This window comes from Harpia harpyja, chromosome 13 (genome assembly GCF_026419915.1).
Source record: "Harpia harpyja isolate bHarHar1 chromosome 13, bHarHar1 primary haplotype, whole genome shotgun sequence".
NCBI classification, from domain to species: Eukaryota; Metazoa; Chordata; class Aves; order Accipitriformes; family Accipitridae; genus Harpia; species Harpia harpyja.
Genome location: NC_068952.1, coordinates 9,144,759 through 9,157,795, shown reverse-complemented (window position 1 = coordinate 9,157,795; position 13,037 = coordinate 9,144,759). Strand labels below are relative to the sequence as shown.

Genomic DNA, 13,037 nt, shown 5'->3' with positions numbered 1-13,037 from the left:
TCTTTCTTCTCTCTTTTCTCTCTTTTCTCTCTTCTCTTTTTTCTTCTCTTCTCTTTTTTCTTCTCTTCTCTTTTTTCTTCTCTTCCTTTCTCCTCGCCTCTCCTCTCCTCTGATAGGCAATTGTACTTGCAATTATTGCTTATGATTCCTAGCTGAAAGAGGAGCAGCCCTTCATGGAGAGAGATGAAAGACACTAGGAGTATTTTTCTTACATTCCACTGTAGGCAGAATAGCAAAGTACATACCTGAGAAGTTTCCAAACACAACACACATCTATTTACATATTTGATTTCAGTGGTGATACATGATAACCTGGGATTTCATTCAAAGGATCCTGATGTGGATTTGAAAGGAGTTGTTCTTCCCTGAATGTTCACAAAATAACTGCTGAAAGCTGAAGGACCTTTTGTTGGCAAACTAAATTCACGGATAACAGGAGGCAGAGAGGCTGGAGACGGTTTTCTTGTGCTGAAAATCCTCTCTGTGCTTACAAGTGTGGGGATAAATTCCTGGCCATTTTGAAAGCAATGGGAATGTTTTGTCGGTGACTTCAATGGGACCAAAACTTCACTCAGGTTTCAGAGGGGCTTTGGTAACTCTATAACTTGTTCTAATGCCTGTTGACGGACACAGCAGCTTTCCTGTTGGCTTGTCGCATGTCTTCCCAGCAGAAAAGGATCTGTCAGCTCCTGTTGGGAATGAATGCATGGTCGTGGGCTTGCTATGATGGCATCCAACCCAGGAGCAAGGGACACATCTGAAGATGCGTTTTTCTCTTTCACTATTAAAACTGTAGTGTTGCATAAGCAGAGGTGAGATTATAGGAGGATTATGTTTGAGAGCGAGTGAGCTGTTGTGCTCTTTCTTTATCCCGTATGTTTTAACCTGCCACAAGATTAAGATTTCTTTGTTGAGAAACAAAGATAGCAGTATGGTTTGTATTTACGTTCCTTCTTGGCTCCTTTGCGTGACAGGTGATGTGTAAATAGGACTTTGAGAAGAGGAGAATTGAGGTCAGACCTTTCAGACTTTCTAAAATGTGTGGAGATTTGTATATGCTGAAAGATGGTCCAGAATGGAAAAAACAGAATTTGCTGCTCTCCAGAATACCCCCGAGTAATTAGGTTACTCCAATTAAGCATTGCTCAACAGCTCAAAATTTAGACCTGAAAATAGCTCTCGTGATCCATCAGTATTGTTCGCATTATCCAGCGCCTGCATTTCAGCATGGATGAGGGAAAACAAGCCAATAGCCTGGAAAGTTTTAAAGGCAAGCAGAGAGGAGAGTCTGGTGAGTTCACGTGAGGGAATTTTTCTTCAGGAGATCCATCTTCAAGCAGTTGTAAAGTCAGGGGCAGAAAGTGTCCACTGAGCACCATGCACCTGAGGGGGACTCGCAGGTGTTGCCATGCGAGGTGCTAGTTTACCCCTGTTTCCAGTTACTCCAGTTTTTGCAAATAAGCAAATAGCCTTTCTTGCTGGGAGAGAAAGATCAGGCGTGAGGCTGTGCTAGGCATGCTGCTTTGTCCCAAGAGGGGCCATCCCCTGGGAGGGACTCCACACTCCTTTTTAAGAAATAGGAGTATTTGGCACTAGGCACACCAAGTCTGCCTGGGTTGGAGTTTTGTTTTTGTTTTCCTGAAAGGGACTGAACAGCTTCCCCTTTTCATTTTAGCCAAAGGTTTCAGTGATTTCAGCTGGCTTTTGATCCTCCTCCAGCTTCAGAGGTTTGGATCCGGGCAGTTGATTCAAGGCTTAGTCCTCAGTCTGACTCTTCTATAAGTTAATACTCAGAGCATTTTGTTTTATAGCAGAAGTGGTCTTCTGGGCAGTCCTCGCTTTCTTCAGAGTTGCAAAAGAAAAGTGTACTTTCTTAGAGGAATTCAGTCTTATTCAACAGAACACACTCTCAGGACAGGGGAGTTTGTAAAGGACCAGGATTGTGGCTTGTAATTGCCTCAGCACTGCCCTGTGGCTGTGAAGTGGTAATAACACAAGTTTTTGCAGTCTCTGTGCTGATTTACCATATCATACTTTTGAAGATGTAAACTCATGCACGCAGTCTGTACTCCTTACTTTCAGGTGTCTTCCTATACGCTCCACAAGTGTTGTCTTTTTGTTAAGGACAGCCTGCACAGGCAACTGATTTCCTCCAAACTAAATTGTGTAGCTTGTCTGGAAGGACTGTGTATGTTTTTCTTAAGTATTTTTCTCCCTTTCCTGAAACACATTCAGATTTTCTAATCTTTGCAAGTGAGTAGTGATGGGGGACAGGGAAGGTGTAGAGAGAAGGTTACACTAGCATTGCTCAGGCAATACACCACAGTGCTTACAGCCTGTCCCTAAAGAAGGTTATTCTATGAGCATTGGTTTTTCATCACACACACTGGTTGGTTCTTGCTGCCTCTGCTCTTGCAGCACGGCACTTTTGTGGGGTATTTGTTCTTTAATTGTCCAGTCAAGGAAAACATAGGAGCTGATGACACTGACACCCAGCACTGACCAGTGGACCAGTACTGTATGGACCAGTTAGATGAAGGCTGCAGATGATACGCAATATCAAAAGAAAGGGTGGGAGAGGAAAGATGCATAGGGGGTTTTTCTGACTTTCCTGCTTTTTTGGTAGATTTTGGGGTTTTCTGTGTAGCTAAGTGACTTGGCCTCTAATCCTGCAGATATGTTTTTGAATTTTTTTAATCATTGATATTTTCTACATATGTGGCTACATTCCAGCTCGCAGAGACTGACAGAGAATTTTGGCTTTAGGTTTTTGGGCAAGGTGAGGAGGCAAGATTTAAGGTGAAGGTTTTCTGTAAGTGTCAGCACCCACAGCTGGGGCTAGCTGGCCAAGAGAGATCCAGCTCCATTTCAGTGCCAAAACCCAAAACTGATGTTCAGAAGATCACAAGAACAGTTAGGCTCTTTGAAAATCAAGCCAGAAACATCCAGTTGGAAGACTTCATTCTAGGGACATTTGAAAAAATTAAAAAACCAACAACAACAAAAAAAAGCCTCAAAATACTGGGTGCTAAATACTTGAAAATACGGTCTAGTCTTTAAAGCCTGGCTTAAAGCACAAAAGAGGTTAAACCCTTTGTGCTTGCTCTACATTAGCATTCACAGCATGGTCTGGGAAGGGAAGCTGGGTCTGTCTGTGGGAGCCTGTGCCCACATGAAATCTCCGTCCCGTTGCAGCAGGAATGTATGAGGCAGTAACGCCTCTGCCTCTCTGTTGTTCACAGGAGAATGATCACATGGACTTTGAGGCTTTTGATCATCTCAGATAAAGCAGAATGCTCCTGCAATTTTTCTCTTTGGTGTTAAATTTTACTCTCCTTTGCCTTTTGGGTGATGGAATAGCTGCAAACCTTTTTGCAAGAAGGGTTCATTTGGGGGATCTGTCATAGCCCAGACTTATTGGTTGTTGGTGTTGCACCTCATAGGAGGTGAACAAACGTATGTGATGTTGGCCCAGCAGTTCTCCTTCATATGGTACCTGCAGGAGAGGGAGGAAAGAAGAAGCCATAGCTGATTGTTCAAAACAGGTATTTTGTCTTCCTTCTTTCTAGCTGGTGTTAGTATGGATTTTTTCAGGCTAAACAGTGTTTTGCACTGACCCTACAAAGACTGGTAGCTTCATGAGAATAATTGTGAAAGGATGGCAGAGAGGGAAAGTCCAGTGGAAAAAAGGATTTAAATGAGGGCTTTCTGGCTGATAAGATTTACTTAAATCAGACAGTTCAGTGGTACAGGAAAACTACAGCCCTTCTTACAATGATCTCCAGACCAAATTAAGGAACATCCAAAGTCAGTTTCAGCTGCAGCATGTAAATACAGTTGAGGTTGAACTGGCAACATGATTTGGCCCAGCCCAGGGAGATCAATTACAACAACAAAAAAGAAGAAAGTTTAAAATGGGTTGTATTGTTACAGCCTTAAAACAGCAGTGATAGCTTTTCTTGGCAGGGTTTGATGCCCAATGTAGGACTCATATCCAGCTCCAATGTGCTAGTGGAGATGAAGTGACACAAATTAGGGAGTATGTAATGAGATGCCCTTCTCTTTGCATCTCTAAAATGTCCCACAAAGCCAAGACTTAACTTGTTTTGTACCAAGAATCCCACACAGCAGCTTTACTACGACAACACCAATGATTTGAGTTTTATTTTACTACTTGTCTTTGTGAGAACTTACCCTAAAATTTCACTTAACTTATGATTCTCTAGTGGCTAATTACACTGTCTCAGTGTCCTTACTATGCCAGTTGCATTTTGACGCAAAGATGACTGCAGGATGTTTCTCACCATTACAGAAATCAAGAGTACAAAAGACAATTACGTAAGAGTGTCAAAGTCCATCAAACTCCAGAGCAATAGGAATACCTTGAAGGAATTAATTATTTGGGTAACTGGAAACAAGACTACCATATCACTGTGCTATTGAGGTCATAGCTTTGGCTAGTCATCTTTTGATTCAGGCTTGGTGAAGCAATGAGGAAGTAGCAGCAGAACCAAAGGCCCTTGTCAGATTTTAAGTAAGGAACACATAATTTCATAAACATATCTTCAGAAAATTCCGTATTTGCCTCATTGTACCTATCTCTTCAATCTGGAGGACATCGTGGGGTTGTTTACTTTTCATATATTGTCATAGATCTTGGTGTGTTTTAAAAGAGGATTAGCAAATGGTTCGACAGTGGAAAATATGTCACAAAATCTGGTAATTATGTAATTATTCTTTTCCAAACCCATGCCCACCTAGACCTTCACTGGTGTATATTTTTAGGTCATGTGGAGCTTTACAGAGACAGTGTAGGTAGAAAAAATAACCCACGCAGTTGTGCTATGTAAGCACTGCCAAGTGTCTTTGATCTGAGCACTCTAGAGTCTGCTAGTGACATTTATTGAGTGTTCATAGCCAGATTATGGCATAATAATTACACGTATGGATTCCCTGCTGCATATGAGGAGCTCTGTGTGTCATCATTCCAAAGAAAGGAAAAGTTAACTAATATAAGAAGTTACTGAAATAAGAAAACATCTTCAGAATTGGCTTCTGTTAGTGTAACTGGTGAAGGAAAGTACCTGTAGGAGTGAGGTTTTGTTTCTTTGGGTTTTCTCCAGGAGAATCACCTCAGGGCTCTAATTGAGGCTTCCCCATATGACTGCAGGGACAGGTCCAGGGGTCAGCATTGGTGGTAAAAGAGTGAAGTGGTTTCAGATTTCAGTCTTGGGTTGTTCTGATGCTCAAAAGGGTCATCCAGCAATTGGATCCCCAATCTGCTCTCTGTCTGTCTGTCTTTCTGATGAAGAAAGCTCTGTCTTCCTTTATATATGCCTCTCTGTTTCTCTTGTTGTCGGCATACCCGCGTGCAGTAAATACCAAGACTGAAGTTATTGGGGAATGTGGAATTGTGAACCATCCACATCACTTTGCCATGGATAAATTATCTATCAGCTGAAGATTCCCACTGGCCAGTTTCTGGCATGGGTTCTTCACCAAAAAAGGTGCAATAACAGGCCTTGTGTCTTAACGTTGCACTGTAGGTGCATGCATACCCTGTTCTGCGAGAAGAGCTGCTCCAGAGCCACTGGGTCTTTGCTGAAAGCCTGATCCACTGTGTTCCCAGCAGGTTTTTTTCTGACTTTCAGTGCAGTGACCCTCCTCAACAGCTGATGGTTGATGACAGATAAAGGTAATAATTCATTGGCAGCTTTGTAGGTAAAAATGAATACTGGAGTAAGGCTCTTACACTGCTTTTGTACTCTGACTTTGAACCCTTGCTGCAAGAGGCTGGAAACAATGTCTGAGTGGAGAGCAGCACAAGTATTTCTGTCCAAGAGCACTGATTAGCTAATGGATGTACTCATAACTTAATGTCATAGCAGGATAGAGTTTCAGAGCTAATGGAAAGCTGATGTACAACTGATCTACCTCTGAGGGCCAATCCCAGTGTCCAAATATAACCTGTAGGCCTCTGTAATTTGGTTCACTGTATTTATATACCCCCTTTCAATGCAGAGAGGCAGTTTCCAGCAGGATTCTGCAGTCACGTCAGGGTCAGGAGGGGTGAGCAGAGTAATTATCTGTGGGCTTTGGGAGCCCAGATGCATTAAACAAGTTTCTGATTTCTTGGAGAGACTTTCCCCTGGAAAAGAGGAGAAGATTTGTGACCCAAGTGTGCCTGAGAGGAAGGATGGGATCCTGCTGGAAAGATGTGCCATTACAGCTGACGAGCTGCCCATCCTTCCAGCAGTCTTGTGGATGCTGCTTCACATACCACGTCTGGATGTCCTTAAAGGCAGCCTGACCCGGCTCATGGCAGGAACTCGTATGCTGAGCAGAGAGTAAAATTCACACGGGGGAGAAACGATGTCACATTATGCTGCTCGTTACAAAAAAAATGTAGGATTTGCTATCAGTGAGCTGAAATCTAAACAGCCTAAATGGTCCTAATAGTTAGAGGGGTTAGGGAAGCTTGCCAGAGCGTGGAAAGCATAACAACTGCATTTAATAACAATCAAGCTACTCTTATAAATATTTGCATGTGCTGCTTCAAAGCCTACTACATGGTCATTCATGTACTGCAGTTAGAAAGAGGAGGGGAAAAAAAAAAAAAAAGAGGGCGAGAAGAAAAGGGCACTCCATGTTTTGTAGCTGCCGTAATAAAGAATGGGCAAAGCACCAGAAAGAAAAGAAAAAGGAAAAGAAACCCTCCAAAGTTTAATAAACACAAAAGGGAATAAAAATAAATCTTTGGAGCATTTATTGTAAGCCCTTGATGGAAGGATTAGATTGAAGCTCTCAGCCTTTCCAGTGTGGGTGTATGTGTGAAGTCGGCCTGTCTGGCCTCTTCCAACAAGAAGAGAAAAGTTGTTTACATTTCCTAACTTGGGCTGTGCATATAATTGATTTTTTTGTTTCAATAGCAGAAATGAAAATTCAGAGGGGAAAAAAAGCCTCGTTTGGATACGATTGAATTTAGGTCTTTTTCCTCGCCAGAACGAAAGCACAACTCTCAGAAGAGCTGTGTCAGAGTGTTTTGTTTCTCCTGAAATGTCAGTACACGCAGTACTTGCAAGGAAAGCTGTGGAAATGCAGGGCTTAGTTCATCAAACACAACTGTGGAAGGCAAAAGTGTCATCCTTTTATGCAGGAGATTCCTGATGTGGGGAATATCTCCAGCATGAAACAAACTCCTTCCGTTCCCACTTTTGGTTTAAGGGAGCTTGACTCCATCTCGCTCTCCTCCCAGGAGCAATGCCTGGGGGTCTACGTGCTGTTTTGGATGGTCGGTCAGAGGATGTGTTCAGTCTCTCCTGTCGACGATGCTCCAACCCGGAGCAATACTGCATACTGTTGAGTATTTTGGGATAGGTCTCCTGCACCCCTCCCATCAGTGCTTTTCTGCTTTGTCAGAGCAGGGCTGCTTTCTGTCCTAGTTGCTGGCACAGGAGCTTAGAGGATGCTGGAAATTGAACAAAGTCAGTAAGAAGCACAGAAACCACAGTGTCCTTATGCACTTAAACACTCACATACCAGAATACGTTTTAACCTGGCAGTTTGGACTGTCCTGTGTAAAGCAGCTGATGAAGTTTCAGCTTGTTCAAGAAAAAACAAAACCAAAAAGAATAAAAAAGCTAAACTTGTGATGCTTGGTGTTCAGCAGACTAGAGGGAGGAGGAGGGATGCTGCCTTCACCTTCTCCAACTGTGGTTTATAACTCTTGTCTCAACTGTACTGTGATGATTGTGATTATGGTTATTACAGCTGGAAGTCTTCAGTTTTTTGAGGGTTGAATTAATAATTTAAAGATGATAAAAATGGAATCTTTCATTGCATTTACTATTACCTCTCTCCAGAACAAAAGAAATCTGTGTTTTCCTAGCTACAGGAAACATACTGATTTAATTCCACTCATTAATGATAATGGTTCAAAGAATACTTAAGGAGTGTAGTCTACAGCAGGGTAACTGTGTTTGCAGACTAACTTGGTCAGAGTCATCCTGGCGTCTACTGGAGTCATTGGGCCAAAACCAGAGGGGAGTCCAGAGGTATCCAACTGAGTCCGAATTGATACAACTGTCAGGTTAAGGTGGAGTCACAAAGAGAGATAAATTGCAGCATCTGAGATCACTTAAAGGCTAATCCCAAACCTTGCAGACTCCATAGAATTCTTTCCATTCCCTTAAAGAGAGTTGCAAGTCTCAATTCTCAGTCTTGATTAATTTTCACGTAAACCCCAATTCTGCAGTCAGCCATTCTTTTTCAGAGGAAGGGTTCCAGCTAGTAAAAAACCCTATTTTTTTCAGCTGTCCATTAATAATGCCTTTTCCTGAATTGACTTCCTATGGATACTGTCGTGAATGATAGAATAAAGAAATCAAATTTCTTATGTGGATTTTTGCAAGTTATAAAACTATCTTATAAGAGAGATGAAACTTCTGTAAAGCAAGAATTCATTCTTATTCATGGTGGGTGTCCCACGTCTGCCTTCCAGTAGAAGGTAAATACTTGTTCGCTGTCTATACAAATGCACATATGCAAACACAAAAACATGCACACTGAAAGAGTATTCCTTCTCTGTCTATCTTCTTTCTGTATGAAAGAGAGAAAAAATGTAAATGCACAAATGGTTCAGGAAAATCCGTTCAGATACATATTCACAAATTTGTAATATACAGTATCGAAAATACAGAAACTGAAAATAAAGACTACAAATATAGCATAAGAAAGTTCTAGAAATAAGTTAGAAGCTAAATATAAATCAAACTGACAGTTAAATAGGACTTTTCGATCTGAAATAAAGTCAAGATGGACAGGGTTTGTCTGTGCCAGGGCAAGTGGTTGGCTGTTAGTTTGGCTTGTCCACAGGGAATGAAATGGTAGGTTGATGCCTCAAATAAATGACAGGGAAGGACAACTTACAACTCATCCTGGAAGCATCAATCTTACATATACATACTATTATGCCAAATTATATTCCTAGTAGGATTAGGTTTGGCTGAAGAACAGTAGTAGTCTCGGAGTTCCCTGTAACAGAAAAATAAGTTGAAGATATTGTGTCTCTCTTAAATGAGGATATAATCTCTGAACCGAGTAGCTTTTATAAGAATTTGCAAAACATATCAAAATTAAGATCATTGTTGCATAAAGTTAAGCTTTTCTCAGAAGACCCTAATTTGGTATTTTGAAGAAGACCAGCGCTAATGTGTTGCCCATGGGAGAGAGGAGCAGTTCTGGTGCGGGGGTAATTTACATCTGTTTTTCTTTGAGTTCTCACTATAAGATTGTAGCAGTTTTCTGTCAATGTGCCTGGTAGGCAAGAATACTGATCGTGATGCTTTGGGGTTTATTTTTGAGCACGGCAGATGTGAAAATTTGAGAACCTTTTTTTTGTTTCTTTAATTAAATGGGATCATAAGAAAGCCTGGGGCTTCCTGTTTGTATTTTACCTCTTACCCATTTGCCATACTGAGAGTCTGCTTTAGCAAGTATTCTTTCAGAGGATTTTTTTAAGTATTTTGAGAACATGAGAGTCATCTCTCACTTGTAACACATTTACAGTTGAGGTCAAGATTATTTCTTTATTGTCAAAGATATTCTCATCGCTAGGATTGTTTTTAGGAGTTTTTACCTTTGATCTTTAAAAAAGAGATTTTGGCTCAATTATGTAGAGGATGTGTGTTTGTGAATTTTGTGAAGACAGAATAAATTTGGTTTATTCCTCCCGTGGCTGACTTGCACTTGGTATTTATTCTGTAGTCAGTTTGAATTTAGAATTATTCAGAGCTACAACAAATCGGTTATTAAATGTGTAACTGCGAGTGGTGTTGCCTTGTGTAGCCAGGAGCTGCTGCATTGCTCAGAAGTTCTGGTAATAGCAGCCAGTCTAGAAACACTAAATAATTGGAAGAAGGTCTTTAAGTTATTAATATGTCTTGTTGATGTGAATAAACATTAAGGATTTATTCCAACTATCTTTAATGATTAGTAGTTAGAAATAAAGGTAAATGTACTGGACTCGGCTTCTCCCATCTCTTTACACAGAAGTGACAACTTGTGTGTATTATATCTATTAAGAATTAGGTATCTTCCAGAAGAAGGTACTTTATTCAGTTGATAGATGCCTGGATAGCCAGGGGAGGCTGCGGAGCAGGAGGCCTCGCTGGGATTTCGGACAAGGCCTGGGTCTTTCACAGGCGCTGAACTGCTCACCTCCCTAATGTCGAGGCTGTCATCTCCTGCCGCTGCATGACAAATCCTGAGCTATGTGACTAGAGGGAAAACTTTGCATTTTGTAATTATTATCGGAAGTCTTCCTGCTGGCATGGCCCCGGGGAGGCCTGTGAGCTTTGCTTCCTCAGCTGAAAATCCCCCCCTCGCCCCCCAAATACAACCTTCTTCTTTCCCTTTTTTCCTCTCTCCACTTCAGTTTTCACACTGTAAGAGAGGAGGAAACCTTTCCCTGCGTTTGAACGGAGTCTTTTGCCGCCTTTGAGTCACTTGGACTCCTCTCTGAGTTTGGCTCTGCAGCGTGAGGAGAGCCTTGGCAGGCAGCAGGGCGAGGAGGGTGTCGGGCACACAGGGAGGGTGGTCGAGATGCCGGCGCCGGTTTCTCTTGGTGCTGCTGGCCGGGACGGGGTGGGAAGGCCTCAGATGATCGCTGAACCCTTTAGGGTAGCCCAGGTTGTGCAGAAGTGCTTTGCTGCTTAGCCTCAGTCAGGGTTGACAGCTGGGAAGGAGGAAGAGACTGTTTTGAAACCTAAACTGGTATGTTTAACACTGTTACCGAAGACTTGAGTCCATTTTTCTGTTTTTTTCTGCTTTCTCCCCGATACATAGTGAGGGGGGGGTTGCATTTATGGCTTTTAGTGCTTCCAAGTGGTTAAAATTCATGTGATTCTGTTTATAATGTCTACTATCTGCTTGCCTTTTCCCTCCCTTTCTTCTTCCTCTTCTCTTCCTGCCCTTGTCACTATGATCAGAATGAATATTTTGTTCCAATAAAACCCTTTAATAACTAAATGTGAAAAAAACTGAAGCTGGCTAACTTATGCTCCATATTCTGAGGGGAAATGGGCTTCAGAGAACATACAGAATCAGATGAGTTGCTGTAACTTGTTGTCTTAGCAGATCCCTGTGAACTCTGTGCAAGTCTGAAGGCATTTTCCAGATACCAACTGCTGTGATTTTTTCCCAATTTATAAGAATCCGGGATTTTCCACCAGTATGTTGAAAGAGGGGAGGTTTAAATGCATGACCTGAAATAGAGTTGGAAATAGTTGTTAATCTCTGTTAATATGGTATTCCTATAATCAAACACATGTGGGGTTGTTTGGGGGTTTTTTTATTAAATTGTTAATAATATTAAATTCACCATTGGAAACTGAATCATGCTACAGATTTTCCCCTTACTGAGGCTGTCTTGTATTACACTGTTTGAAGGAACAATGTATTTTATCATTACAAAAAAATAAAATCACGCTGCCTTCTTGCAGATGCCATCCCACCGAGCTATTACAGCCTCTACTTCCGAATCGTCAGATTTGACGTCTCAGCGATGGAGAAAAATGCCTCCAACTTGGTGAAGGCTGAGTTTAGGGTCTTCCGCCTGCAGAACTCGAAGGCGAGGGTCTCGGAGCAGCGGATAGAGCTGTACCAGGTACGGTGGCACTTTGCACGCATCAGCTCCCCATCTTTCTGCAGCAAACCCGCCTTGTACCCATCTAGCAGGTGGAAAAAACCACAGGGAGAAGCGGTTGAGTCCCGTCTTTCCAAAGTAGCCTCATATTTCCTGTGCCTTTCCTACAAAGGGCTTAATTCAAAATCATATGAAGCTGAAATGTGCAAACTTTTTCTAGCAAACTTTTTCTAGAAGAAGCACCCTTTTCTGCGCACTGGACTGTTTAGACATTGCTTAAACATAGGAGGAGCGTGATTCCCAGTTGAACGCAGTTCAGGTCCACAGGTGGTCACTGGGTGCTTGGCTTCATGACTGCGATCTGGCTGCCTTCCGTCCAAAGGACAGGCTGGCAGAAAAGTTGACTAAATAGCGTGTCATTTGTTGAAGGCTAGGAATCTTTAATGAGAGTCGCTGGTGTCGTCTATATGTAACAGCCATCACAGAGAATTACACAAGTCCCTGTGACGCTGCCGCACCAGCCTGTTGAAACGATTGTATGTTCTGTCTTGACCTCACCGTTCAGACATCCTAAAAGGAGTTGATGGCATCTCTGGGCTTTCTGTTGTTCTACTTTTGAGAGCTGTTAGTCAGACACCTGAAAGGAGTACAGCTGTGGTTGCCTGAGCTCAGTTCATTGCCTTTCCGTGTTTAAGGAACATGGGAGACAAAGGGTTCAGCGGAGGTAGAGAAAAAAGTGCCTTTGCTTGGCTGGGATTTTTCCTTGTGATGAGAAACAGCTGGAGCTTATTTGAGAGAGCCTGACTTCAGCAAGCCTGTGCCCATAGAAATGACTGGCACCTGCATCCAGGGCAGGTACTTGGGTCCTTTAGATAAATATATAGCTGGTGAGTGAGGCAGTTTCTTTTTTAGGCTGGGTGGGGCATATTGAGTGAAGTGTTAGGTGAATAATGAGTGCAGGTTATTGTAGGATTAGGTCTTTCCTCCACCAAGTAACAGGCAAGCCAAAGGCAGCGAGCTCTGAGTGTGTGTGCCAGGCGTATTTTAGGCACGTTACTTTGCTGCTTGGCCTGTAGAGAGGCAAGATGTCTCTGGTGCATTTCGCTTGCAGAGCACCTATTAAAATGATAAAAGCTGCCTGTTAGTTCCTCTCTCTGCTTTACTTCTTACAAGCTCCTATAGCCTTTTCTGTTGGTTGTTTTTCCCCTGCTTTGCTCATACTTACTTCTTGCAATCTTGTATGCAGCTCTCCCCAAAACCTTGTGTGGAGGTATTATCTTAGCTCTGTGATGGCCAGTCTGAACTGCGTGAGTTCATTGGCAGCAGATCTACTGCAGGAGCATGAGAGTCCCTAAATACCACTGCATCTAATCTCCATCACAACGCATGAGGT

General features: G+C 42.3%; 1 protein-coding gene across 1 annotated transcript in view; it reads left to right on the top strand.

The window, feature by feature from the left end:
- TGFB2 (transforming growth factor beta 2) overlaps positions 1-13,037 on the top strand; it is a 65,968-nt gene that overhangs the window by 31,605 nt on the left and 21,326 nt on the right. Inside the window, exon 2 of the mRNA XM_052806395.1 lies at positions 11,502-11,665. Within this exon, the coding sequence (XP_052662355.1) occupies positions 11,502-11,665 (164 nt within the window). The remainder of the gene's footprint in view (positions 1-11,501; positions 11,666-13,037) is intronic.